Raw genomic sequence first — 26673 nt, 5'->3', positions numbered from 1 at the left:
AACCTAATTTTTGAGCAAACACAGTTGTAACTTACATTTACAAAAATATTTTGTAAAAGAGTGTCACAGCGTTCGCAAAAATATGGAATTTACAGAAGGAAAACAAACAAAAACAATATGCAAATAGGAATAAAAAGCTAGCAATGATGATAATACTGATTAGCAAATGCAGTGGGGGGGGGGAAAGCTTGGATGGGTAAAATTTAAAAGGTTGAGTATCAGTGAGTCTCTCTTCATAGAAATGGTTTTTCCTAAAAATTAGCAATCTACCTAAAGGTTCTACTGCTTAGCCACATAGAGTGGGGAGGATGAGGTAACATTTTGCAAAGACTTAAAATCCTCATTAGGCTGATCCTGAATTGTATTAGTTAATTGGGAACTAGTAGAGATAAAATAGGGACTGAGGATAATGGAGCCAGCCCACATTCTTGTATTCATGGTAACATTTCAGTCTCATTACACTACATCTCTATTTATGTTAAGCAACTTGGATAATATCTTTTCCACAAATGCTACAAGTCCTAGTTTTCTCTTCCTAGCTGGCATGCCAGAAACATGTATGTTGCAATATCGTGTTCGTTTTTTTAGTAGAGCTGCTTCTATCTCCAGTTTTTAATCAGGGCTGTGTTCTGAGCAGTGATAGACAGTGAGGGATGAAGATAGACTTTGTACCTTCATTTCAGACTGATTTGGTGTTTTGTTCTCTTCATTAATTTTTTTTTGTATCATCCATTCTAACATCTCATTCAGGGGAGTCACTGAAGCTTATAAAAAGAAAAGGAGTACTAGTGGCACCTTAGAGACTAACCAATTTATTTGAGCATAAGCTTTCGTGAGCTACAGCTCACTTCTTCGGATGCATTCAGTGGAAAATACAGTGAGGAGATTTATATACACACAGAACATGAAAAAATGGGTGTTATCATACACATGTAAGGAGAGTGATCACTTAAGATGAGCTATTACCAGCAGGGAGAGCCGGGGGGGCGAGGGGGCGAGAGAAAACCTTTTGCAGTGATAATCAAGGTGGGCCATTTCCAGCAGTTAACCGGAACGTCCGAGGAGCAGTGGGGGAAATAAACATGGGGAAATAGTTTTACTTTGTGTAATGACACATCCACTCCCAGTCTCTATTCAAGCCTAAGTTAATTGTATCCAGTTTGCAAATTAATTCCAATTCAGCAGTCTCTCGTTGGAGTCTGTTTTTGAAGTCGTTTTGTTCTAATATTGCGACCTTTAGGTCTGAAATCGAGTGACCAGAGAGACTGAAGTGTTCTCCAACTGGTTTATGAATGTTATAATTCTTGACATCTGATTTGTGTCCATTTATTCTTTTACGTAGAGACTGTCCAGTTTGACCAATGTACATGGCAGAGGGGCATTGCTGGCACATGGTGGTATTATCACATTGGTAGATGTGCAGGTGAACAAGCCTCTGATAGTGTGGCTGATGTGATTAGGCCCTATGATGGTGTCCCCTGAATAGATATGTGGACGCAGTTGGCAACGGGCTTTGTTGCAAGGATAGGTTCCTGGGTTAGTGGTTCTGTTGTGTGGTTGCTGGTGAGTATTTGCTTCAGGTTGGGGGGCTGTCTGTAGGCAAGGACTGGCCTGTCTCCCAAAATTTGTGAGTGATGGGTCGTCCTTCAGGATAGGTTGTAGATCCTTGATGATGCGTTGGAGAGGTTTTAGTTGGGGGCTGAAGGTGATGGCTAGTGGCGTTCTGTTTTTATCTTTGTTGGGCCTATCCTGTAGTAGGTGACTTCTGGGTACTCTTCTGGCTCTGTCAATTTGTTTCTTCACTTCAGCAGGTGGGTTTTGTGGTTGTAAGAATGCTTGATAGAGATCTTGTAGGTGTTTGTCTCTGTCTGAGGGGTTGGAGAAAATGTGGTTGTATCGTAGAGCTTGGCTGTAGACAATGGATCGTGTGGTGTGGTCAGGGTGAAAGCTGGAGGCATGTAGGTAGGAATAGCGGTCAGTAGGTTTCCGGTATAGGGTGGTGTTTATGTGACCATCGCTTATTAGCACCGTAGTGTCCAGGAAGTGGATCTCTTGTGTGGACTGGTCCAGGCTGAGGTTGATGTTGGGATGGAAATTGTTGAAATCCTGGTGGAATTCCTCAAGGGCTTCTTTTCCATGGGTCCAGATGATGAAGATGTCATCAATGTAGCGCAAGTAGAGTAGGGGCATTAGGGGATGAGAGCTGAGGAAACATTGTTCTAAGTCAGCCATAAAAATGTTGGCATACTGTGGGGCCATGCGGGTATCCATAGCAGTGCCGCTGATTTGAAGGTATACATTGTACCTAAATGTGAAATAGTTATGGGTGAGGACAAAGTCACAAAGTTCAGCCACCAGGTTTGCTGTGACATTATCGGGGATACTGTTCCTGACGGCTTGTAGTCCATCTTTGTGTGGAATGTTGGCGTAGAGGGCTTCTACATCCATAGTGGCCAGGATGGTGTTTTCAGGAAGATCACGATGGATTGTAGTTTCCTCAGGAAGTCAGTGGTGTCTCGAAGATAGCTAGGAGTGCTGGTAGCGTAGGGCCTGAGGAGGGAGTCTACATACCCAGACAATCCTGCTGTCAGGGTGCCAATGCCTGAGATGATGGGGCGTCCAGGATTTCCAGGTTTATGGATCTTGGGTAGCAGATAGAATGCCTCAGGTTTGGGTTCCAGGGGTGTGTCTGTGCGGATTTGTTCTTGTGCTTTTTCAGGGAGTTTCTTGAGCAAATGCTAGAGACTGGGAGTGGATGTGTCATTACACAAAGTTGAAGTTGAGGAATTCCACCATGATTTCAACAATTCCCATCCCAACATCAACCTCAGCCTGGACCAGTGGTCACCGGGTCTTCTGTACACATTCCCCCAACTCTTCTGATATCCAGAGTCCTACTCGGAATAAGAAAGGACAAGGCTAGAGTTATTCTGATTGTTCCAACATGACCCAGACAAACATGGTTTCCTTACTTACAGCTGGGTGTGTTCTTCCTGATTACTGTCCACACCATTCTTGATCTCCTCTCTCAGGAGAGCAGGAAGATCCTTCACCCCAATCTCATAATCCTTCAACTCAAAGCATGGCTGCTTGATGGTTCATGGACATACAAATGGCCTTTTCACAGCAAGTAAAAAGGGTGTTACCACACTGCAGGAAACAGTCTACGTGCTTCACTTATTTACAGAAATGAGTAAGATTTGCCTGCTAGTGTGATCTCAAACACATTGCATCGACCACCTCATAGAATCATAGAATATCAGGGCTGGAAGGGACCTCAGGAGGTCATCTAGTCCAACGCCCTGCTCAAAGCAGGACCAATCCCCAATTTTTGCCCCAGATCCCTAAATGGCCCCCTCAAGGACTGAACTCACAACCCTGGGTTTAGCAGGCCAATGCTCAAACCACTGAGCTATCCCTTTGCTGCCAGAGATACTGGACTACATTCCAGAACTACAGACCTCAGGTTATCACTGAGCTCCATTAGAGTTCATGCGACAGCCATCACAGCCTTCCATCTCCAATAAAGATTTACTCCATATTTGCCCATCCAACAACAGTGAGATTCCTCGAACGCCCGGGTAACCCTTTTCAGCCAGTTAAATGCCCTACTCTGGTTTGGGACCTCAGTTTGATTCTTACATGCCTTACAAGACCACTGTTTGAACCTATCGCTGCTTGCTCGCTTCTCTATTTATTAATGAAAATGGCATTTTTGGTTGCCATCTCATTGGCTCAATAAGTGGTAGAAATAGTTTCTCTTATGCCATATCCCACAATTACAGTATTTTTCAGAGACAAGGTTACATTATGTCCACACCCTGAGTTTTTTGCCAAAAATAGTTTCTCATTTCCATATTAATCAGCCCATTCACCTCCCCATTTTTCAACCTAAACCTCACTGGGATAAGCATGTTCAACATGCTTGATATCAGGGGAGCTCTGGTCTTCTAACTAGATGGGACTAAACCTTTCAGGAAGTCTTCCAGCTTGTTTTGATCATAGATAGAACAAAGGGAGCTGCAATCTCTAAACAGAGGCTTTCTAGGTAGATAACTGACTATTAGTAACTGCTACCATTATCGTAATCTCAAAGCATCTACTAACGTACGAGAATAGTCTGCACGATTTATTTCCACCTGCGCAGTCTTTCTTAAAAACGTTTCTATCACTGAAATATGTAAAGCCGCAACTTGGGCTTCTAAGCATACTTTCGCTGAACACTGTGCAATAATCTGTGACTCTGCTTCCAATACTGTGTTCAGCTCAGCTGGTACTTTCTTCCATACTGGACTAGACTCCAAAGCCCCCTCCTCTTTAAAGGGAAACTGCTCAGTAGTCACACATAAGAACACTACTCAAAGAAGAAATGGTATTACCTGAAACCTGTATTACATAAACAGGGATATTTATTGAGGTTTAAAGGAATTTCCAGTTTTATTAAGTACTAGAATTAAATATATGATGAAAAATATTAGAAAAAATTATATTGTTATATTAGTATCACTGCTTCTTATTAAGGTTACTCAACACTTCCCTGTAATGGGGCACACAAGAAATGGTTACTCACCCTGTACAGTAACTGCAGTTCTTCAAGATAGGTGTACCTATGAGTGCTCCACTACCCCCCCTTCTCCTCTCTGCTTCAGAGTTCACTGTCATGGGGCTTTGTGGTAGAGAAGGAACTGAGGACCGTTAGTCTGTACAGTCCTATATAGTAACTGCATGGAGCACGAGGTGGAGTAACATGCATGTGCGGGCCAAATGAATGTCACTATGAAAAATCTCTTATCAAAGGTGCACGGGGCTCAAGTGCACCGATAATGGAGCACCCACAGGGGGACACATCTTGAAGAACTGCCATTTCTACACAGGGTGAGTAACCATTTCTTGTGTGCCCCATTACAGGGAAGTGTTGAGCAACCTTAACAAGAAACAGTGATACTAATATAACAATATAATTGTTTTTAATATTTTTTAACCATATATTTATTTCTAGTACTTAATAAAACTGGAAATTCCTTTAAACCTCAATAAATATCCCCGTTTATGTAGTACAGGGTGTTCGTTTTAAATCCTCATGTGACTGAAGAATATTCAAGTAGTATAGCTTTTAGGTTCTTCTTTAGTAGTCAAGGGAATAAAAATTCAACATTCAGGTATTCAGTTTGGCAAGATATGTCATTTTACAGTCTTCTTTCCAAAGAAAGTGTTGGTATTTGAAAATGCAAAGTCTTACGTGGTGATGGGGACACTCTTGTGTTATGCAGTGATGAAGCACAATTATTGTGAAAGAACCTATCAGTCATTTTACTATAACTGTATGGAGACTCCTGTTAAGCGCTGTGAAGAAGAAAAATTGAGAAAGGTTCCGACATCAGAAAACTAGTGCAGGACATACAGTACACAGATATTTTTAGGTTGGCCAAATGTAAACAGTTATAAAATAAAAATAAAATTTAATATATGTAACATTTTAAGGAGTGTATACATTTGTATATCTGTTGTTGTTTTTTCTCATAGCCATGAAGGAGCAGATTCTTCAGTCCACCTGGAAGATGTTATTGTAGTATTAAACAACTTCAAGAGCAAAATCATCAAAGTCAAAGTATGTAAGCAGATAATTTTGTGTGTGCATTATTTCTTTAAACATATTAATAATGCTCAGGTGTCTTGGGTTATGTTTAACAGCAAGATGAAAGTCAGACTATACTATTCAGATTTTTTATAACTATATCCCCAGATGCATGGATTCATGCCATCAATTAATTTGTTGCATGTTTTTTGTATTGCCATAATACATAACATATCATGGTACTTTTATGAAGGAGTAATTTTTTTTCAATTATAATTTTATTATAAATACAAAGTTCCAAGTTGTCCTTTACACAGAAAAATTCTGTGTAGGTGACTGGAAAGATTGAGTTTTCCCTCGTGGAATTTCCTATGAATTCTTTCATCTCTGAAGGTGCAAGACTGGTCTCCCTGGTGAAAGAAACAAGAAGGCTTAGCTCCCACAACCAACAGATTCCTTACAATCAACTGGAAACCAGAGCCACCTGCACCAGCTCTGCCGCACCTCCATCCCAATCCCCTTATCATTTCCAATACCTTTGCTCTGTTGGAGCTGCTAGGATATTTTTCCATCTCTGATGCTGGCTCTTTTAATTTTACTCTGCATTCCCCACAGGCATGCCTTTCAACTGTCCATCATTTTGAAGGATATCACTCATTTTCGTCCCAGAATTACCTGCATTCCATAAAAATTTGGTGTCCCTTTACTTCTATAGTTGCAAATTACATCAGAAATAAAGAATAATGAAAGTGAGGTTATGTGAAGACAACAAGGAGTCCGGTTGCACCTTAAAGACTAACAGGTTTATTTGAGCATAAGCTTTTGTGGGTAAAAACCTCACTTCTTCAGATGCATGGAGTGACAGTTACAGATGCAGACATAAATATACTGACACATGAAGAGAAGGGAGTTACTTCACAAGTGGAGAACCAGTGTTGACAGGGCCAATTCGATCAGGGTGGAAGTAGTCCACTCCCAACAATAGATGATGAGGTGTCAATTTCAGGAGAGGCAAAGCTGCTTCTGTAATGAGCCAGCCACTCCCAGTCCCTATTCAAGCCCAAATTAATGGTGTTAAATTTGCAAATGAATTTTAGTTTTGCTGTTTCTCTTTGAAGTCTGTTTCTGAAGTTTTTTGTTCAAGTATAGCTACTTTCAAATCTGTTATAGAATGTCCAGGAAGATTCAAGTGTTTTCCCACTGGCTTTTGTTTGTTACCATTCTTGAAGTCCGATTTGTGTCCATTTATTCTTTTACATAGGGACTGTCCGGTTTGGCCAATGTACATGGCAGAGGGGCATTGCTGGCACATGATGGCATATATAACATTAGTAGACGTGCAGGTGAATGAGCCTCTGATCGTGTGGTTGATGTGGTTGGGTCCTCTGATGGTGTCACTAGAGTAGATATGGGGACAGAGTAGTCAACAAGGTTTGCTACAGGGATTGGTTCCTGAGTTAGTGTTTCTGTGATGTGTAGTTGCTGGTGAGTATTTGCTTCAAGTTGGGGGGTTGTCTGTAAGTGAGGACTGGCCTGTCTCCCAAAGTCTGTGAGAGTGAGGGATCGTTTTCCAGGATAGGTTGTAGATCGCTGATAATGTGCTGGAAAGGTTTTAGCTGGGGGATGCACGTAATGGCCAGTGCTGTTCTGTTATTTTCCTTGTGGGGCCTGTCCTGTAGTAGGTGATTTCTGGGTACCCGTCTCGCTCTGTCAATCTGTTTCCTCAATTCCCCAGGTGGGTACTGTAGTTTTAAGAATGCTTGATAATGATCTTGTAGGTGCTTGTCTCTGTCTGAGGGATTGGAGCAAATTCAGTTGTATCTTAGGGCTTGGGTGTAGACAATGTATTGTGTGATCAGTCCTGGATGGAAGCTGGAGGCATGTAGATAAGTATAGCGGTCAGTAGGTTTCCAGTATAGGGTGGTGTTTATGTGACCATCACTTATTTGCACTATAGTGTCCAGGAAGTGGATCTCTTGTGTGGCCCAGGCTGAGGTTGATGGTGGGGTGGAAATTGTTGAAATTCAGGTGGAATTCTTCAAGGGCCTCCTTCCCGTGGGTCCATATGATGAAGATGTCATCAATGTAGCGCAAGTAGAGGAGGGGCGCTAAGGGACAAGAGCTGAGGAAGCGTGGCTCTAAGTCAGCCATAAAGATGTTGGCATACTGTGAGGCCATGTAGGTACCCATAGCAGTGCCACTGACTTGAAGGTATAAGGTGTCCCCAAGTCTGAAATGGTTGTGTGTGAGGACAAAGTCACAAAGCTCAGCCACCAGGTGTGCCGTGGCCTTATCACGGTTACTGTTCTTGGCAGCTTGTAGTCCATCCTCATGTGGAATATTGGTATAAAGAGCTTCTACATCTTTATGCCCCTCTGCCATGTACACTGGCCAAACCGGACAGTCCCTACGTAAAAGAATAAATGGACACAAATCGGACATCAGGAATAGTAACACACAAAAGCCAGTGGGAGAACACTTGAATCTTCCTGGACATTCTATAACAGATGTGAAAGTAGCTATACTTGAACAAAAAACTTCAGAAACAGACTTCAAAGAGAAACAGCAGAACTAAAATTCATTTGCAAATTTAACACCATTAATTTGGTCTTGAATAGAGACTGGGAGTGGCTGGCTCATTACAGAAGCAGCTTTGCCTCTCCTGAAATTGACACCTCATCATCTATTGTTGGGAGTGGACTACATCCAACCTGACGGAATTGACCCTGTCAACACTGGTTCTCCAAACTTGTGAGATAACTCCTTTCTCTTCATGTGTCAGTATATTTATGTCTGCATCTGTAACTGTCACTCCATGCATCTAAAGAAGTGAGGTTTTTACCCACGAAAGCTTATGCTCAAATAAATCTGTTAAGTCTTTAAGGTGCCACTGGACTCCTTGTTTTTGTGGATACAGACTAACACGGCTACCCCCTGTTATGTGAAGAGTTACCTATTGTAAAGGAGTAAGGAATCCCACAGTACTTCACGTTTCCAGCATTATTATTTTTTTAGTTTCTCATTTTGAGACTTCTTCATACAGTGTGTGCCAGTTTTGGACCTTCAGAGGCTGAGAAAGGTACAGAGCTACAGGGCAGAGGCAACAGGACATGTTTCCTCTGAGTCTCCTCCCCAGTCCCATGGATGTAAGTTTTCAGGATCTGAGGGAAATGGGATAAAATGCCATAGAGGCAGCTGACCCAACCCTGTACCGTGCAGATACAGAGAGATCCACATGTTCAGCCTCAGTACACAATCTGGGTCAAAATTAGGTAAATGATATGGTTGGAAAGTTAGTGTCCCCTTGATCTGTTGTAACCAAGTAATTTAAATAAGTAGAGTTGTATCAAATGTGGCAGATAGTATCTAATTTAAATTAGACTGCAGTCTTATCTATCATAAATCAGATGTAGGCTATATCTTCAGAGACACTTGCTGTGAAGAAACTAAAAAAAACACAGGTTTTTACTGATTCAGTACTGACACAAAGCTAATAACATTAGCTTGACAATACCAAAAAAAAAATCTAAATTAATTTTGGATAGAATTACATACATTCAGACACTTCAAGTGTTTGAAAAATGTATGTGGGTTGCAGATATGTAGTTCAGAGAGTAAGGCCATCTAGTAAATTCAATTGAAGCTACTGGGCCCGAACATGGCTCATCTTGGACTTTGGCACAAGAGAGTAGAGGGGGTATAAGGTGCATTGAGGAGCATATGTAAGCGGGGGAATGGTCCTGCTATTGTGGGGAACTTTCCTGGCTTCTGCACTACCCCGATGAAATGGGCTAGCGGAAGGATCTGAGTCCTCGCTCCCGCTTCCTTTCCCCAGAGGCCTCCTTGCCCTTGAGGACTCCCCTTCCACTCTGCTGTCTGGCAGAGTCCTTGTAACCCCAACAAGGCTGGGCCCAGGATTCCTGGGGGGCTCGACCCCCAACCTTGCTGTGGTCACCTAGGACAGGGGCTAGGGTGTCCCCACTCCAGGGTACTCTCTCTACACTGGACACTTCCCTGTCCCACTGATCATTACATATGATTTAAAGCAAATACAATTGATTTAATCAACAATTAGTTTAAAAAGGAATAAGGAAAAATGGGAAAGGTTAAAGGAAAACACATCACCCTGCTCTGTGGCAGGGAACATTACAAACAGTGTCTCTGGAATGTCAGGGCAATTCACAGTCTGTTCCTTGTCGGTCCCAGGCCGCCTTCTCAGGCCCTGGCTGAGATGCTGTGGGTTGGACACTTGCTCTGGTGGTGGCTACAAGTTCTCAGGCTCTAAGTCGTAGTCTAACTCCTTCTTCCCAGTGTTGCCCCCACCCTGTCGGGGTTACGATCACCCTCCAAGCCTGGCCTGCAGAGCCTCTTGGCTGAGGCCTCTCCCTGTGCTGGGCCCGCTGCCCAGAGTCCCCCTAACTCTCCCTAGCTGTTCACCGCACCCGGCGCCGGACTGCTCCAGCCCCAGCTCCACCACTCTGTCTCAGCACTGCTGCTGCTCTGCCTCCACCTCTCTGGGCTGCTTCTCTGGCCCCTCTGGCTCTGGTTGCTGCAGCTGTCCTCCCAGGGCAAGTCTACTCTCTCTGGGCTGCTTTTCTGGCCCCTCTGGATCTGGCACAGCTCTGCTCCCCAGCGCAGCTTGGGCCCCGGCTTTCTCCTTACCTCGGCCCCACTCTGTCCGACCGAGGCAATTCCAGCTTACACGGAGGGCGGGACCCTCTGGCCTCCTGACTCCCTGATTTGCCTGCCTGCCCTGTCATTCAGGCTGACCTGGAGCATTGGCCTCTCCCCATTGTTCCTGGGGAATGTCAGTCTCAGGGTCCTGATTCCCCATCGACCCTTCCCCTTTTGTACTGGGAGCTAGCCAACCAAAACATTCCCACTCAATGTTAGTAAGGGGGCAACAGTCCCCTTACACATACACTATAACAGGTACGAATCTGTCACAGTTTTCTCCTTCTCCAGAGCACGGGGGAGACAAGGAGGGAGCTTGTGATTCACAATCTCCCTCGTGGGCTGCTTCAAGGGCAGTGCAACAGCATGTTTCCCCTAACTATGGTCTGTGTCACATACTGATAGCCTACCTTTTATGAGCAAAGATGGAAAGGAGGCTGCACTAGTTTTGTGTATTATTAATTACTCTTTACATATACAAACACAGAGTGCTTAAGCCTGCTCTTTGATTTGAGGATGTGAATCCCCATATGATCTTGTGTAAACAGTTGTTGCATAATCAGTTACTACTCTCTGGCATGCCTGGAGCAAATTTTACAAAGTACAAGGAAAGGATGGGTCACATAGCTAAGAAAGGAAGAAGACTGAATCTGAGAAATGTATATAGATAACATTGTAGAATATATGCTAGTATGGAAAAAAAAATTCAAGATCGGGTGGACAGGACTGATTAAGTCTACACTGTGTACAAAATACTTACATTTGAATAGTATGAAATGGTGTTGTTACAGTGTAATTTCAAACCATTAAAGAATTAACTTGCTGAATTAGAAAACTTGCTGAATTAAAACTGGCCAATAGGTCCATTTTACAGCTACTGTATTTACTAACTAACCTCTCAAATTACATGAATGCTACTTTTTTTAATGACTAGGTACAAAAAAAACCTGATAAAATTGATGAAGATCTCCTTAGTGTTGGGATTACAGAAGAAAAAGGAGCATGGGAATCCATTACAAGGTAACTGATGTTTGTTTTCACTTGGATCATGCCAATACAGCATGATTATAATAATTATTAGTTTATTATTTATAGTGTGGAAGCTCCCAAAATGTGACAGGGACTGTACAAACACATAAGAAAAGAAAGGCCTTACCCCAAAGAGTTTATCATTCAACAGACAAGAGAGATGAGCATAGAAACAAATATTCTTGGTGATATTAGGTAAATATTTTGTTGGATATTTTGTTTCCCTGTTCATCCCTCCATAACCTTTTCCAGATGCTCCAGCCAACTTGCTCCACCAATATGTGTTCTATCACCTTATGGCATAGACTCAATCTTCTTATGAGAATCAAGGGGTTAGAGAAATTAAAAAATCAGCTGTTAATATGGTACTCATGTATCAAATTGAACTCCTAAAGCAGACTATGATATGGCAATAATATGTCTGTTTGCAGACAAAGTTTGTGAAAACTGAGTGTTTCTACATTTTTTTCATCCAGGTATATATTAAAGCTTGAATTTAAATAATTTGGATTGGTTTTACAATTATGTAGTGATTCATAGGCCAGAAGGGCCCATTGTGATCATCTAGTCTAACCTCCTGTATAACACAAGCCATAGAACTTCCCCAAATAATTCCTAGAGCATATATTTTAGATATTTTTAAAATACATTTTAGATGTTTTAGATTCAAATGTGATTGTATTAATTTACTCTGAGTAATGTATTATTTTTCAATAATATTATGTATGTGTTTCTGAAATTGAAAATGGAAATCACTAGGAAGATATGGAGCAAAGTCCAAAAACAAGGATGTAAGTAACTCATAATTCTTCTTTGAGTAGTGTCCTTGTGGGTGTTCCAGTGCAGGTGCACAATATGCCTCTTGTACCTTTTGATCAGAGATTTTCGGTAGCAGTGCCCTTTCGCCCCATGCATGTGCTCTAGATATGCTCATGCCCCGTACCAAGGATATATAGAGCTGTGCAGGTGAATCTCACCTGGTTTCTTCTCAACTGCTCAACAGCCTGAGGTGGAGTATCCAGCTTAGCCTCAAGTTCTTAGTTCCAGTTCAGTTTATTTAGTTCTTTTGATAATCATACTTCTTTAGTTAATTGGAGGTTTTCTGATTATATTCCCTTTCCCCATCAACCCCCCTTTCTGAGGGGTTTGCCTTGGGAGTTGTCATCAACCTGGCATGCCAGAATCCCCATGATTCAAGCGTTGCCGTACCTGCTGGGAATCTATACCAGTGAGCAACAGACATGCCTGGTGTATCCACTATCTGGGACACACCCACATTCAAGCCAAGTGCAAGATCTACTCAGCTTTTAAAAGCATATTTTGAAAAAAAACGAGATTAAATTTAGGCTCCTCATGACGGAAGGTACCCTCTGACCAGCCTCAGATACAGCCCACAGACATAGACCTGGAACATTGGCCTCCAAGTGAGCACAGTGCCCCTTCAACCTCCCTACCTAGATCTTTGTGGGATAAGAACACAGAGGTACCAGTAGACGTCTCATGGGGAGGGAGTGCTGGCTCTCCTTATAGAAAGCCTAATCCAAAAAAAGGTTTGGTCACCATCAAGAATGACCATTTTGGAGACTTCAGGTTCCAGGAAGCTCTCTCTGGTATCAGGAGCTCTCAGAAGATCTTGAGGTCGTCAAAGAACCCGTGATACCATGCAAACCTCAGTACTGCAACATTGGTCTTTCTGAGGTCATCATCCTCAGTACCAGGACCATTGGCTGAACAAGATACTACTGTCAACATCCTCAGTACTGACACCAGTTAATCTGGAGCCTCATCCAGTCCTGGTGGAGATTTACCCCGTACTGCAGGAGCTTAGATTCTCCAAGGACTTGTCAGTGTCTGAGGTGCCACAGTTTCTGTTTTTTTTTAATGGTTATCAAACAATTGTTGGTGCTGAGATCTCCCAAGTCTCAGAGACCTTACCTTCCTCTGATATCATCAGCACTATATGGACAACCATTCTTGCCTTCAGTGTCTGCTTCTTCTCTAGACTATGCTGAAGACTCTTCTTCAGATTCCTAGATCTCTGTGCAGGGGTTCCCTACATACCGCCACAGAAACATTTTTCCAGACATCTTAACTGAGAAAGTTGTGCCCTTGGGGCTTCTACCTTTAGCCCCTTCTCACTGGTATGAGCAGCACTGAAGTCCTCCTGCCTACCTTATGATTCCCCACAATGGCTTTATTGTTACTGGTGGTAGCCTGTCATCAGCAAGTATCAAGGGCTCCTAGCTGTTCCTTGGGGAGCGTCATGAAGGGCAGTCTCCTGCTCCGTCTCTCCCTTCTCAAGAGCCCCAACCAAACGAGGAGTCTTTTGAGGAGCAATCGACTAAAGTGATCAAGGAGGTGACACCACAAACTAATATCTCCACCAGATGAGGCTGTGATACCTTCTCTGCCCTCTTACACTGACGATTTTAAACAGTTTCAGGAGCTGATGGAATAGATTGCTGACTCGCTTCAGATCCCACTGGAGAAGATGCAAGTGTCTCAACTTAAGCTCTTGGACATCCTCCACAGGACACCCTCTGGTTGCATAGCTTTACCAGTAAATGAGTCTCCACTGGGTCCTGCCAAAACTAGCTGGAGTCTGACAGATGCAAATAAAAAGTATTATGTTCCAGAAAAAAATACAAGTTTTTATTTTCACACCCTCCACCCAACTGTTTAGTTGTAGAGACTGTTAGTAAGCATGGTAGGCAATACTAACAGCATAATAACTCATATCATATGATAAAGACCAGAAGCCCTTCAACCTTGCTGGATGTAAAAACTACTCTTCCATAACCCCCCCCCCCCAGTTTAGAATAGTGAATTATCAGCTCTGATGGCAAAGATGGTACACCAACTACAATAAACTCAACACTTTTATTAATCATCTTCCCCCAGAACATTAGGAATAGTTCCAGGCTGAGTTCATAACTGACTCAGCTCTTAGCAAGCACCTGGTTGTGAGCTTCCCTAGATGTATCTGACATTGAAGCACCTTCCGTCTCTGCTTCTGTCATGCATCAAACATCTTGGATGAAGCAGTTGAGGTTTTCTAGGATGGTCCAAAATGCCATAAAAGACCTTCTTTTGATAGACTAAAACTTCTCAGTGAGTCTACTGATTAATCCATGCACACTATAAAGGATTTGAGGGCCACACTCAGATCTCTCAGTATATATACACCGGCAAATAAAAAATTTAATAGATCCCAACACAGAGATTCCATCCGTTCCAGTTCTCCGGCATTCATAGGCTGGCCGAACCACCTAAGAGATGGAGATACCAAAAAATGGTTGCAGTTTCAGGTCTTTTCGACACCACTCAATTTTGATGGCGTGGTCAAAGGCCCAGAACATCCCCACCTTGGGAATCTTCAGCTACACCACACTACCCACCTCCCTCCCTTTGGAGGCAGTCTCTTCCATTTTTGAGCTGCATGGGAACAAAGTACATCCAACAAATGGGTTTTGAAAATTATAACATCAAGCTACTCCATCCATTTTACCTCCATCCCCTCATCCCACTCCTGTCCCTATCCCTTCTCAGGGACACTTCTCACAAACATTTGCTGAGACAGGAGACTACCTCTCTTCTAAGCATAGAGGCTGTAGAATCCGTTCCAGTCCACCACAGAGGGGAAGGGATTTTATTCCAAGTATTTTCTGGTTCCAAAAAAGAATGGTGGATGGAGATCAGTTTTAGATCTCATACTTCAAAACACCTTAGTGAAATCAGACATTCAGGATCATTGCTGTAATTCTATCATTAGATTCTGTGGATTGGTTAGCCATACATGATCTGAAGGTCGAGGATTGCAATCACCCCTCTCTCAAGAGGTTTCTTCATTTCAAACATGGCCTGCATCACTTCATGTATCAAGTACTCCCCTTTGGCCTCTCATCTGTGCCAAGAGTATTTTCCAAAGTCCTGGCAGTAGTAGCCACTTATGTTTGTTGGCAGGGAATAATCATCTTCCCCTATCTCAACAATTGGCTATTAAAGAGCTGGTTGTACACCAAAGTTCTCTCTGCAATATAGCCAGCCATGTCCTTATCTGCAGCTTAGAACTTCAGCTCAATCAGAAAGTCCATTTTCATTCCAGTTGTACAGATAGACTTCATAGGATCTTCTCTGGATGCTGTAACATGTAGAGCTTACCTCCCTGTGGACAGATTTACAACACTGACAAGCCTTATTGCCAAGATTGAAATAAGCCCCCAGACAACAGCAAGAAGTTGCCTCCAACTGCTGGGTCGTATGGCAGCTTGTACTTTCATAACACAACACACCAGGCTGCACCTTTGCTGCTTCCAGAGTTGTTGCAGAACAGTCTGTATCCTGAACAAACATGGTCTAGACAAGTTGGTATCTGTCCCTTGTCAGGGGATACACTCACACAGCTGGTGGAAAGACCTGTCCAGAGTCCAATGCATGATTTCCTTTCACCTAGCCTCCTCCTATTATCATCACAACTTCAGATGCGTCACGTATCCACTTCCTTCCCTTAACTGAACAAATTCATCAAAGTCATGCCAGATAACATAGCCTGCATGTTCTATATAAATCATCATGGAGAAGCAAGATTCCCCTCTCTTTGTGCTGAAACAATAAAACAATGGAATTAGCGTATAGCCTATCACATTCTCATTTCAGTCTCTTAACCTCTCAGGCATGCAGAACACCATGGCAGGTGATCTGACCAAATATTTCTCCCAGGATTACAAGTGGGAACTGGACCCTTGGATTCTCAAACAGATTTTCCTGACCTGGTGGGTTTCCAAAAATGGACCTCTTTACAACTGCTGCCAACAGATAGTGCAAGAAATTCAGTTTGCTGGGGCATCTGAATCATCAGTCCTTGGAAGACACCTTTCTCATTCTTGGATAAGGGACTTTCTCTGTGCACATTCTCTGATACTATTAATTCTAAGGGTTTTGAACGAGATCAAACAAGACAAAGCCAGAGTCATTCTAGTTGCATCAGCTTGTCCAAGGCAAGTCTGGTACCCTTATCTGATTCACCTCGCTTCCTTTGCAGTGTTGCAGCGTTGACCATTTCCCATCCGCTGTCTCAGGATTCCAGTTGAACACTATCTAGACTTGGCCATCCTTCAACATAGAGCTTGGGTTTTCAATAGTTCTCTGGGGTAGAGGTTTCTTATGTGACAGAGATACAAGAGGTCCTATTAAACCGCAGAAAGAAGTCTATTCGAAATACTTAGCTTCAAAACTGGCTTTGGGAAGAAGGATAAAGGAGTTTGAGATGAAAGTTGTGTTCTCAGCCATCCTCTCTGTTGAAGGAAAAGGCCCAGGTAGGTACCGTCGAATTGTGGAGGTAAATGCGTGGTTACACAGGTGATGTTGGAGAGAGGGCTTTGGATTTCTCGACCATGGGGTGTTGTTCCGGGAAGAAGGATTGCTAGGAAGAGATGGGATCCACCTAACAAAGAGAGGGAAGAGTATCTTTGCAGGCAGGCTTGCTAACCTAGTGAGGAGGGCTTTAAACGAGGTTCAGCAGGGAACGGTGGCCTAAGCCCTGAGGTAAGTGGGGAAGTGGAATACCAGGAGGAAACAAAAGGAGGAGGGTGCAGTAGGGGAGGCCTCCTGATTCACACTGAGAAAGCAGGGCAATCGGTTAGGTATCTTAGGTGCATTTACACGAACGCAAGAAGCCTGGGAAACAAGCAGGAAGAATTGGAGGTCCTGGCACAGTCAAAGAACTCTGATGTGATTGAAATAACAGAGACTTCGTGGGGTAGCTCACATGACTGGAGCACTGTCATGGATGGATATAAACTGTTCAGGAAGGGCAGGCAGGGGAGGAAAGGTGGAGGAGTTTCACTGTACGTAAGAGAGCGGTATGATTGCTCAGAGCTCCAGTATGAAACTAGAGAAAATCCTGTTGAGAGTCTTTGTGTTAAGTTCAGAAGCGAGAGCAACAAGGGTGATGTCATGGTGGGTGTGTGCTATAGGCCACCGGACCAGGATTATGAGGTAGACGAGGCTTTCTTCAGACAATTGACTGAAATTTCCAGAACACAGGCCCTGGTTCTAAGGGGGGACTTCAATCACCCTGACATCTGCTGGGAGAGCAATACAGCAGTGCACAGACAATCCAGGAAGTTTTTAGAGAGTGTTGGGGACAACTTCTTGGTGCAACTACTGGAGGAACCAACCAGGGACCATTCTCCTCTTGACCTGCTGCTTACAAACAGGGAAGAATTGGTAGGGGAAGTAGCAATGGGTGGCAACCTAGGCAGCAGTGACCATGAGATGGTTGAAGAAAGGAGAGTAGCAAAATATGGACCCTGGACTTCAGAAAAGCAGGCTTTGACTCCCTTAGGGAACTGATGGTCAGGATCCCCTAGGAGGCTAATATGAGGGAGAAAGGAGTCCAGGAAAGCTGGTTGTATTTTAAAGAAACCTTATTGAGGGCGCAGGAACAAACCATTCCGATGTGCAGAAAGAATAGCAAATATGGCAGGCGACCAGCTTGGCTTAACACTGAAATCTTCTGTGAGCTTAAACACAAAAAGGAAGCTTACAAAAAGTGGAAACTTGGTCAGATGACTACGCAGAAGTATAAAAATATTGCTTGAGCATGCAGAGGTGTAATCAGGAAGGCCAAAACACAACTGGAGTTGCAGCTAGCAAGGGATGTGAAGGGTAACAAGAAGGGTTTCTACAGGTATGTTAGCAACAAAAAAAAGGTCAGGGAAAATGTGGGACCCCTAATGAATGGGGGAGGCAACCTAGTGTCAGATGATGTGGAAAAAGCTGAAGTACTCAATGCTTTTTTTGCCTCGGTCTTCACAGACAAGGTCAGCTCCCACACTGCTGTCCTGGGCAACACAGTATGGGGAGGTGGTGAGCAGCCCTCAGTGGTGAAAGAACAGGTTAAGGACTATTTAGAAAAGCTGGATGTGCACAAGTCTATGGGTCCAGATCTAATGCATCTGAGGGTGCTGGGGGAATTGTCTGATGTGATTGCAGAGCCATTGGCCATTATCTCTGGAAACTTGTGGCGATCGGGGGAGGGCCCAGACAATTGGAAAAAGGCAAATATAGTGCCCACCTTTAAAAAAGGGAAGAAGGAGAACCCGGGGAACTACAGACTGGTCAGCCTCACCTCAGTCCCTGGAAAAATCATGGAGCAGGTCCTCAAGGAAACCATTTTGAAGTACTTGAAGGAGAGGAAGGTGATCAGGAACAGTCAACATGGATTCACCAAGGGCAAGTCATGCCTGACCAACCTGATTGCCTTCTACGATGAGATAACTGGCTCTGTGGATATAGGGAAAGCGATAGACATGATATATCTTGACTTTACCAAAGCTTTTCATACAGTCTCCCACAGTATTCTTGCCAGCAAGTTAAAGAAGTATGGGCTGGATGAATGGACTATAAGGTGGATAGAAAGCTGGCTAGATGGTTGGGCTCAACAGGTAGTGATCAATGGTTCCATGTCTATTTGGCATCCGATATCAAGCGGAATGCCATGGGGCTGGTCCTGAGGCTGGTTTTGTTCAACGTCTTCATTAATGATCTGGACGATGGGATAGATTGCACCCTCAGCAAGTTCGCAGATGACACTAAGCTAGGGGGAGAGGTAGATACACTGGAGGGTAAGGATAGGTCTAGAGTGACCTAGACAAATTGGAGGATTGGGCCAGAAGAAATCTGAGGTTCAACAAGGACAAGTGCAGAGTCCTGCACTTAGGATGGAAGAATCCCATGCTCCGCTTCAGCCTGGGGACCAACTGGCTAAGCAGCAGTTCTGCAGAAAAGGACCTGGGGATTACAGTGGATGAGAAGTTGGATATGAGTCAGCAGTGTTCCCTTGTCACCAAGAAGGCTAACTGCATACTGGCCTGCATTAGTAGGAGCATTGCCAGCAGGTCAAGGGAAGTGATTATTCCCCTCTATTTGGCACTGGTGAGACCACATCTGGAGTATTGCGTCCAGTTTTGGGCCCGCCACTACAGAAAGGATGTGGACAAATTGGAGGGCAACAAAAATGATCAGGGGGCTGGGGCACATGACTTACAAGGAGAGGCTGAGGGAACTGGTCTTATTTAGTCTGAAGAAGAGAAGAGAGAGAGGATTTGAAAGCAGCCTTCAACTGCCTGAATGGGGATTCCAAAGAGGATGGAGCTTAGCTGTTCTCAGAGGTGGCAGATGACAGAAAAAGGAGCAATAGTCTCAAGTTGCAGTGGGGGAGGTCTAAGTTGGATATTAGGAAACACTGTTTCACTAGGAGGGTGGTGAAGCACTGGAATGGGTTACCTAAGGAGGTGGTGGAATCTCCTTCCTTAGAGGTTTTTAAGGTCAGGCTTGACAAAGCCCTGGCTGGGATGGTTTAGTTGGTGTTGGTCCTGCTTTGAGTAGGGGGTTGGACTAGATGTCCTCCTGAGGTCTCTTCCAACCCTAATCTTCTTTGATTCTATGAATTGGTGTACACTTCCCTCTTTGCTGTTCTTGATTGTCTGTTGGATTTAAAGAAGTCAGATCTTTCCATGAGTTCAGTCAGAGTTTTTATTTGACAGCTATTACAGCCTTTCATTCTCCTGTGAGGGATTCTCAGTCTTTGTTCATCCCACTTTGAGCCACTAGCTAAGTCTTCTCTGCTGCACTTATCAAGGAGAACATTCATTCTCTGTGGCCATCTTTTCTGCTTGTGTAGTCAGGAAACTAGGATCATTAATAGGTGACTTTCCCTCGCCTATTTGCTATTCTCTTCAAGAATAAGGTATCATTATGCCCATGTCCCAAGTTTGTACCTAAAATATTCTCTGATTTCCAAATTAACCATGTTATCCATCTTCCTGTGTTTTTCCCCCCAATGCCACACCAATATTAGAAGGGCACTAGCCTTCTATTTGGACTGTTCAGAAAGTCCTCTGGACTATTTATCTCAGTTGTGACCAGATCTAAAGGATCCATGATCTCTACACAAAGACTTTCAAAGTGGATTTGTGGGTTGTTACTGGGCTGCTAATGTTCAGCCCCCTTGAATAGCTCATTCTAGAAGATCCCAAGCTAACTCCATGGCACTATAAAGAAAATGTGCCAACTCCTGAAATTTGCAAAGCGGCAACCTGGACATCAATGCATTTTTTTTTCAAACACTGAAGTCTGGTATGTGCCTGTAAATCAAAAGCTGCTGTTGGCATGACAGTCCCTCTGTATTGGATCCAGCTCCAAAGCTGTTCCTCTTTCAGGGGATACTGCTTCGGGGTCACCTCAAGTGGAGAACCCATGAGGACATTATGACACACTGTGCCTTGGGGGAACACCCTGCATCCCCACATTCATCCTTATAATATGGTTGTGTGGTATCCAATGCAAAGTTTGTCATGTCGGGTGTCTTCAGAAGGCTCATGATGCACTGAGCATTGTTGTTATAGTAATGTTATAGGTTGTAATTCCATGTATATAGTTATGAGGCTGAAAATGTGTCTTCATGGCTTAAAACAAGCCCAGGAAAAAACTTTCCAGGAGCAGAGGCCCAGGCAAAATTCTCCAAGAGCAGAGGGGCTGTTCACATATCATCAGGGCATGTATGGGACAAACCCAGCCCAGCCTCACAGGAACAAAGGACACTGGCCTAGGCAGCAACAGAGGATCTGTTGGACTCTTGAGTGAGTCATCCGCCATCCCTTCATCATGGGACCGTGATGAGGTAATGCTCACCTGACTCTGAAAGGATGGGGAGGGCAAAACCAAGAGGGAAGAAAGGACATGATAAAAAGGAGAGACGTTTGCCATGCTCTCTCTCTCTCTCTCTCTCTTTTCCACGTACATCTGCAGACCACCACCAAGTGACTGAAGCGCTGATCAAAGAAGAGAACCTGGCTGAAGGGCAACCAGCCAGCCTGTGGTGAGAAGCATCTAAGTTTGTAAGGGCACTGACAGTGTTAAGATCAACTTAGAATGCGTTTTGCTTGTATTTCATTTGACCAAATATGACTTCTTGTGCTTTGACTTATAATCACTTAAAATCTATCTTTTGTAGTTAATAAATTTATTTATTCTGAGGCAGTGTGTTTGGTTTGGAGCATGTCAGAGACTCCCCTTGGGTTAAGAAGCCTGGTGCATATCAATTTCTTTGTTAAATTGACAAACTCATATAAGCTTGCAGTGTCCTGCAAGCATAACTGGACACTGCAAGACAGAGGCTCCTAGGGTTGCATCTGGGACAAGAGATATTGGCTAGCATCATTCAGTTGCACAATCCAAGCAGCTTATGTGCCAAAGGCTGTGCATGAACAGCCCCAGAGTGGGGGTTCTCACAGCTGAGCAGGGTAAGGCTGTCTCCCAGAGTCAAGGATTGGAGTGACCTAGCAGATCACCAGTCCAGATAACACCAGGGGAATGTCCAAGACACTACTCACCTTGTGCAGTAGCTGGAGTTCTTCAAGATGTGTGTCTCTGAGTGCTTCACTACCTTCCCTCCTTCCCTTCTGCATCAGAGTTTCACAGGATTTCATGGTAGAGAAGGAACTGAGGGCTGTTTACCTGCATAGCTTTGTATATTCTTGTATGGGACATGAGAATGTCTAGAGTCCATGTGCAGGCTGAATACGCACTGTTACCAAAAAATTCCAATCAAAGGCTCATGAGGTGCATGCACAGCTGAAGTGGAGCATACACAGGACACACATCTCAAAGAACTCCAGTTCTTATTTGAGCGCTTGCTCGTGTTCATTCCACATTAGGTGTGCATGTGCCACACCATTGCCAGAGCTTTTTCCCTCAGTGGTATCTGTCAAGCTGACTTTAGTGGCCTCTGATGCCACATGCTCATGTGCTGGCATAAGGGGTACTGCTGGCCTCGCACCCTCTCAGTTCCTTCTTACCGCCCAAGATGGTTACTGGAAGATCTCTTCTTGCTTTGGTAAGGTGTTTTTCAGCCGTTTTCTTCTCTGTAATTTAGTTTATTAGTATTGTAAATGGTATTAGTGTAGATAGCCCCCCTCCTTTAGCATAGAGGAGCTTCCTTCCCTCCTGGGGCCAGACATACCCCAGGCTTCAAACTTTGTGCCTCTTGTGGCAAGCCTATGTCAGTGAGCGATCTACACTCCAGTTGTCTGAAGTGTCTGGGAGAGGCTCACATTTGAAAGTGCTGTCAGATTTTTTGGAACTTTAAGCCTCATATGAAGAAAGACAGAGAGACTAGACCGAGGGCTATCCTAATGGAAGCCACTCTTAGACCTGCAAAGCGCACTTCTGGCACCGTGCATTTCTTGGCACTGTTTTCCAACTCCTGTGCCGAGGAAGAAACTTAAGAAGCAGCACTCCAAAAGAAGGCATTCCCGCATGCCAAAGAAAGGCAAACAAGGGGAAGGCAGTGGAGTGCGACCCACATTGGGCACTCCTCCACCCCCAGTACCATGGCAGCACCATTGAATCTACCTAGAGCAGGGTGGGCAAACTTTTTGGACTGAGGGCCACATCGGGGTTCCAAAACTGTATGGAGGGCTGGGTAGGGAAGGCTGTGCCTCCCCAAACCCTAACCCTATCCATCCCCTCCCACTTCCCGCCCCCTGACTGCCACCCCTCAGAACCCCAGACCCATCCAACCCCCCCCCCACTGCTTGTCCCCTGACCGCCGCCTCCTGGGACCCACTGCCCCCATGGGACCCCACTCCCTGTCCAATCCCCCCTGCTCCCTGACTGCCCTGACCCCTATCCACACCCCTGACCCCTGACAAGCCCCCCGGAGCCCCACCCCCATCCAACCCCCCCCCTCTAAATCCCCTTTCAGAATGTGGCCCTGCAAACATGGGCGGAGGACTCAGGAGGAGCAGGTGCAGCCGCGCAGCCGGAGAGAAGCGGCAGTTTCCCCTTCAAAGCGCCACTTCTCTCCGGCTGGCTGCACTGCCACCTGGTGCTCTGCCTGTGTTTGCTGCGCTCCCGCCATCCGCACCACCCGTCTGCTCCCCTGAGGATGCAGGTGAGCCTCCCTTCCTGCTCTCCCCCGCCCCCGCAGTGCAGCCCCCTCCTGCGCTGGCGGCGCGGCGTGCTGATGCTGCAGAGGAGGGGGGATACCAGCGGAGGGGCTGGAAGGATAGAGTCCCTGGCTGGGAGCTCAAGGGCTGGGCAGGACAGGCCCGCGGGCCGTAGATTGCGCAGCTCTGACCTCGAGGAACGTTGAGTCCAGTGCAGAACCCCCTGCAATGCCTGGAAGTTATCACAGCGCCAGAGGAATTACAGTGCCTTCTACGCAGGAAACCTTTGCAGCAGCCAAGAACTTGTTATCGCTCCTGGTACCGCCTACCCCGATGGGACAGCTGCTGGCTCTGATGAGCATGAGCAGGAGAGAGCATGCTCTCTCAAGAGATCCTTTCTGGCACTGGGACCTTTGTTACCTTCCTGGGGCAGGCTGACCCTCCTTTCTTCTGCAAGGTTGTCCCCAGTCCAGCACCAGTCCCTGGATCCTTGGCACCATACAGCGAAAGTGAGGGGTACTACTCTCCCATGGTCACTTCAGGAGGACTCTGTTAGAATCTGAGGTGATCCATCCCAAGAACTGCCACTGGTTCCCTATGTTCCACTGGATCCCGATGCAGGTTCCCCACGGGTACCTGGGCAGGTGGACAGTGGCCTATTCAGTGTCCATTCTGGAAACCATAGGACTTTCCCCCAGTACTGGGTCCGTTGTCTCAGCAGTCCTACTCAGTTACATCCAAGAGACAGATTTCTGCACCGCTCTGCTTGGACCTGGACCCTGGTACTGAACCTGGTACCAGTACACAGGACGTGACCCCAGTGGAAGTAATAGAGGCAGAAGAAGAGAAGGCTCCCCCTCCGGCACAGGCCTCCTCCTCCTCCCCAGATGAGGCCGTCTTGGGACCAAGAGGCTTGCTGCCACAAGATAACTTTAGAACCCACCAGGAGCTTCTAAAGAGGATAGAAGCTAACCTGGGACTAGAGGTTGAGGAGCTCAAGGAGTATTCCTGCAGCCTCATTGACATTTTGGCTGCAGCAGCACCATCTAAGGTGGCCCTACCCATTAACGTGGCCATAATGGGTCCAATCAGAGCCATGTGGCAAATCCCATCTTCTCTCTTTGAAGAGGGCAGAGAAGAAATACTATGTGTCAGCCAAGGAGTACGAGTACTTATACTCTCTCTAGTCATATCAGCGGCCAATGAGAGGGATAGACAAGTCCAAGCACTTGCTACCCCCAAACAGAAAGACTTAAGGAAACTCAATTTTTGGCAGAAAAATTTATTCAACAGGTGGACTACAGCTGTGTATCTCAAACCAGCAAGTCCTTCTGGGGAGGCACAATTACAACATGTGGGACTTCTTGTTGAAATTTAAAGACTTGTTGCTGCAGGACTTTAGGCAAGAGTTCTCCACTTTCTAAGAGGAGGGAAAGAACATAGCGAAAGCCTCACTCCAGGCAGCACTGGATGTAGCCGACGCAGCAGCTAGAAGGATGGCCTCTGCAGTGACCATGAGATGATGCTCTTGGCTGCAGTACTAAGGGCTACCTCAGGAGGTCCAGCATTGATCCAGGACAACAAAGTCAGACAACATTTGCAAACTGTTTGATGATTTTATGATTTCAACAGAAAGCAGTTGGACTAATTGCATCAGGGTCTGCACTGATGGAGCATCAGCAAGGACCGGAAAGCATTCTGGTGTTGTGCAAAAAATAAAAGGCGTTGCACCTCGCGCTATTTGGATACACAGCTTTTTACACTGAGAGGTGTAAGAGGCAAAAGATATTGAACCAGGTCTTCACAGTGGTCTGAACACAGCAGTAACGCTCGTTAATTTTATTAAATCCAGAGCAACAAACTCGAGGTGTTTTGCTTCACTTTGAGGAGGTGGGTACAGAGCACCATTCCTTGCTCATGTGTACAGAGGTGAGATGCTTTCTCGAGGCAGAATGCTTCCCCATATATTAATCTCAAGGAAGAGTTATGTACTTAGCTGATAAAAAACGTGAACTTGCCGAAGTGCTGAAAGATAAAGTGTGGCTGGCAAAACTGGGTAACCTCGCAGACATATTCAGTGAAATGCTATGCAAGGTGGAAACACTAATTTTTATTGCCCAGTGTGAAAGAATTGAGGTATTCAGAAGAAAACTACAACTCTGGAAAGTTCATTTCTGGGGGGCCACTACTGATATGTTTCTTTCATTCACGAACGAAACACTGACTTTGACATAATTAAACCTCAGCTAGCAGCACATCTGTCTGGTCTGCTTAACAAATTTAATGCTTATTTTCCCAAACTCACAACAGAACAAGCTGCTACACACATGTGCACTACAAATCCCTTGAGTGAGAACATTGAAGCTAAACTTTCATCCAGTGTCCCATCAAAACTGTTGGAAGTGCTCACTGACATTTCGTCAGACAGCTCCCTCAGAATCAGATTCAAAGAAATGCCACTGGAGAAATTTTGGTGTGTGTGTTCCAATGAATATATCACTGTTTCTTCTGCAGCGCTGAAAGATTTGATCTCCTTTAGTACCACCTGCTTATGCAAAGCCAGATTTTCAGCCATTACATCAATGAAAACAAAGTATTGAACCACGATTGACATTGACCATGACATGTGCGTGTGCTTGTCAAAGATACCCCCAATCATTTTGACTGAAGTGTTGATCAGCACCAGCAACAAGTTTCACACTTGGTAAATAAAAAAAATCAGTTTTTTTTTTATTTTTGTACCTATATTGTTCTTATATATATATATAGTGTTTGTTTAACTGTATACCAGTCCATTTAATACATCCATTTTAATCTATTGGATATGCAGAAAAACAGGTGTGGCACAGGTAGGCTGTGGAGTTTTTATAGCATTTGTGGGGAGGGGGGACTCAGAAAGAAAAAAGTTAAGAACCCCTGGACTAGGTGATCTAATATAGATATAAAAAATCCTAACTTTTATGATTCACATTTCAAATACGCAGGTGGACATAATAATCAGGGCTGGTAGCATCATCTGTTTTATGGTTGCCTAATGCTTCCCATTATGAGCCTGTTTTCAGTTAGTAACTTAGTTAACCTTTAACTATTTGGGATACAAATTTCCATACTGTGTTCTGCCATTTCTGAGAATGAGGCTAGGGAAGAAAATTCTAATGACCTTTTCTTTTAAATGCTATAGCACCCCCATGCTTTAGAGCAAGAACTTAGTCTGGCGGAGGGTGGCCTTCGTATCAGAAGCCTTTTGAAATCGCATGAAAATCCACCCAAATTTAGCCAATATATAAGCCTTTGAAAAATTATATTTTGCATATGCTCAGTAGAGATTTGCCTAACCTCTAAAATCTACGAAGATTCCATTTTCCCTGGGCATGTTCTATCCCCTCACAACTCATAGTGCTAACCAGACTACACATGCACCATCCCCACAGAGTGACAACA

The 26673-nt window shown here is 44.6% G+C and overlaps 1 protein-coding gene across 1 annotated transcript in view; it reads left to right on the top strand.

Moving 5' to 3' along the window:
* UGGT2 (UDP-glucose glycoprotein glucosyltransferase 2) overlaps positions 1 to 26673 on the top strand; it is a 287095-nt gene that overhangs the window by 220310 nt on the left and 40112 nt on the right. The window contains exons 30-31 of the mRNA XM_048853522.2: positions 5524 to 5608; positions 11184 to 11269. Of these exons, the coding sequence (XP_048709479.2) occupies positions 5524 to 5608; positions 11184 to 11269 (171 nt within the window). The remainder of the gene's footprint in view (positions 1 to 5523; positions 5609 to 11183; positions 11270 to 26673) is intronic.

Source organism: Caretta caretta, chromosome 1, assembly GCF_965140235.1.
Source record: "Caretta caretta isolate rCarCar2 chromosome 1, rCarCar1.hap1, whole genome shotgun sequence".
NCBI lineage: Eukaryota > Metazoa > Chordata > Testudines > Cheloniidae > Caretta > Caretta caretta.
This window is presented reverse-complemented; position numbering and strand designations above follow the sequence as displayed.